Source organism: Malus sylvestris, chromosome 9 (genome assembly GCF_916048215.2).
Source record: "Malus sylvestris chromosome 9, drMalSylv7.2, whole genome shotgun sequence".
In the NCBI taxonomy this organism is placed as follows: Eukaryota; Viridiplantae; Streptophyta; class Magnoliopsida; order Rosales; family Rosaceae; genus Malus; species Malus sylvestris.
The window spans coordinates 3483290-3485477 of NC_062268.1; the positions used below are offsets into that span (position 1 = coordinate 3483290).

General features: G+C 38.8%; 1 protein-coding gene across 1 annotated transcript; it reads left to right on the forward strand.

Moving 5' to 3' along the window:
* Window positions 1-242: 242 nt before the first annotated feature.
* On the forward strand, window positions 243-1988 carry LOC126583734 (NAC domain-containing protein 100-like). Its single transcript, XM_050248246.1, has 3 exons — window positions 243-720; window positions 831-1108; window positions 1204-1988. The coding sequence occupies exons 1-3, from the start codon at window positions 534-536 to the stop codon at window positions 1789-1791; spliced, it is 1053 nt and encodes a 350-aa protein (XP_050104203.1). The 5' UTR covers window positions 243-533; the 3' UTR covers window positions 1792-1988.
* Window positions 1989-2188: the final 200 nt, after the last annotated feature.

The window sequence follows — 2188 nt, forward strand, 5'->3', positions numbered from 1 at the left end:
ATTAAGTACTTGTTCAATAGTCAATTAATTACGGATTACAGATTAGAGATGAAATTAAGGAAGTAATTGTTAGTTATATTTTTTGCATGCTATCCATCTTCAAAGTCAAGATGCATGGAAGGACTCCAGAAGAGTTAAAAAGGGAGAGCTGAAAGTTTGAAACTACCCACCAAGTTGCCTTACAACCCACGCTTCTTCTTCTCTCTCTCTCTCTCTCTCTAAAAAACAAGTATTTAAGGAGTTTCTGAAACTTTGCACACATTTTTTTCCAACATCTCTCAATCTCTCTCAGTTAATCAGAAGCTTTTCAGTTTCATATCATTTTCCTCCCTTCTTTTTATCATATAATATCTACTATTCAAGCTTTTGGTAGCCAAAAATCAGTTTGTTATTCCTAGTTCCACAGGATTTTCGTGTTGATTTCCCGAATTTAGAGCCTTGTTTGTGAAAACCCAATTGAGATTCAGAAAGGAGTTTTCAGATTATTAGTTGATTCAGTGCCAAAAATAGGGGTTTAGTGGAAAATTGGAGAAATGGAAAATACTTCTGGGTTTATTAACGTGGATGAGCAGATGGAACTTCCTCCGGGATTCCGATTTCATCCAACGGATGAAGAGCTCATAAGTCACTACCTCTGCCCCAAAGTTCTTGACAACTTCTTCTGTGCTAAAGCAATTGGTGAGGTGGATTTGAACAAGTGTGAGCCCTGGGATTTGCCTTGTAAGTCCTTTGATTACACCAAACCATATTGTCCTCTGTTTTTCTCTGTTTATTTTTCAATTTTTATCTAATTTTTTACTGAATTTGTGTTCTGTGTTTGTTCACTGAAGGGAGGGCAAAAATGGGAGAAAGGGAATGGTACTTCTTCTGTGTGAGGGACAGAAAATACCCAACTGGTCTAAGAACAAACCGGGCAACGGAGGCCGGGTACTGGAAAGCCACAGGCAAAGATAAGGAGATTTACAAGGCAAAAACCCTGGTTGGAATGAAGAAAACTCTTGTTTTCTACAAAGGAAGAGCTCCAAAAGGTGTAAAGACCAACTGGGTGATGCATGAATACAGATTGGACGGCAAAAACTCTGCCTGTAATCTCCCCCAAACAGCAAAGGTATCAATCAAAATCTTGATCTGCTTTCCTCTCTTTTTCTATCCATTTTTTCTGCGATTATTTGTTAATGATTTCTGCTTGTGTTTGTTTTTCAGAATGAGTGGGTGATTTGTAGAATTTTCCAAAAGAGTAGCGGTGGGAAGAAGATACATATTTCAGGTTTGGTGAGGCCGAGCCCCTTCGTGAACGAATTGCGCTCTTCTTTATTGCCACCATTAATGGATTCTCCACCCTACAACAGTGACGCTAGAACAACCCCCACCGCCTGCGAAACCTCTCACGTGTCGTGCTTCTCCGATCCACCGGAGGATCAGAAGACTCAGGACGACATTATGGACAGCTTCAACAACAGCAACAACCACCACAACAACGACATTCCTTACGCTTGTTCATCGCCTTCGAATCCCTCAGCTCATTTGAACTCTATTTACTCCAACCAAATCACACCAAACATTGGACTTTTGCAGCACCAAAACTCAGTTTTGATGCAGGACCAGTCGTTTATGAGGATGTTGATTGAAAACCAAGCACCAAACTTGAGGCGTAGTGCGAAAATAGAGTTCTCACAGGACGCTGGGCTGAGCATTGATGCTTCCTCAGTGGTTTCAAACAGAGAAATGGTGCAGGATGATCCATCGTATTCTTCCGCTCCTGTAGAATTCGATTGCCTCTGGAATTATTGATCTCGAAGATCGAATATAGTTATGAATTAAGAGAAGATTTTTCAGGGATGTATAATTAATATGGTACTTTATTATTATGCACTTTGTATAGAAATTATCCATTGGATTATAGAACCAAGAAGTGCAGCTTGTTGTAATTTGCAGGGATTGATAAGAACATATATACAGTGATGGCTTGGAGATTATTTCCTATTGAATTGACCATGCGGGTTATTTTGCCTTGTTACTTTATTTTATTTTGAATTTTTTATTGAACATAAATGAAAAAGAAAAATGAAATGAATATGAAGGATTTTTTTCCAGTGGCGATATCCTAAGTTGATCAATTATTCTTTATTGTGGCATTCTAAGTCACACACCATCGCCACATGTCCTAGATGTAGATAAATTTCCTTTG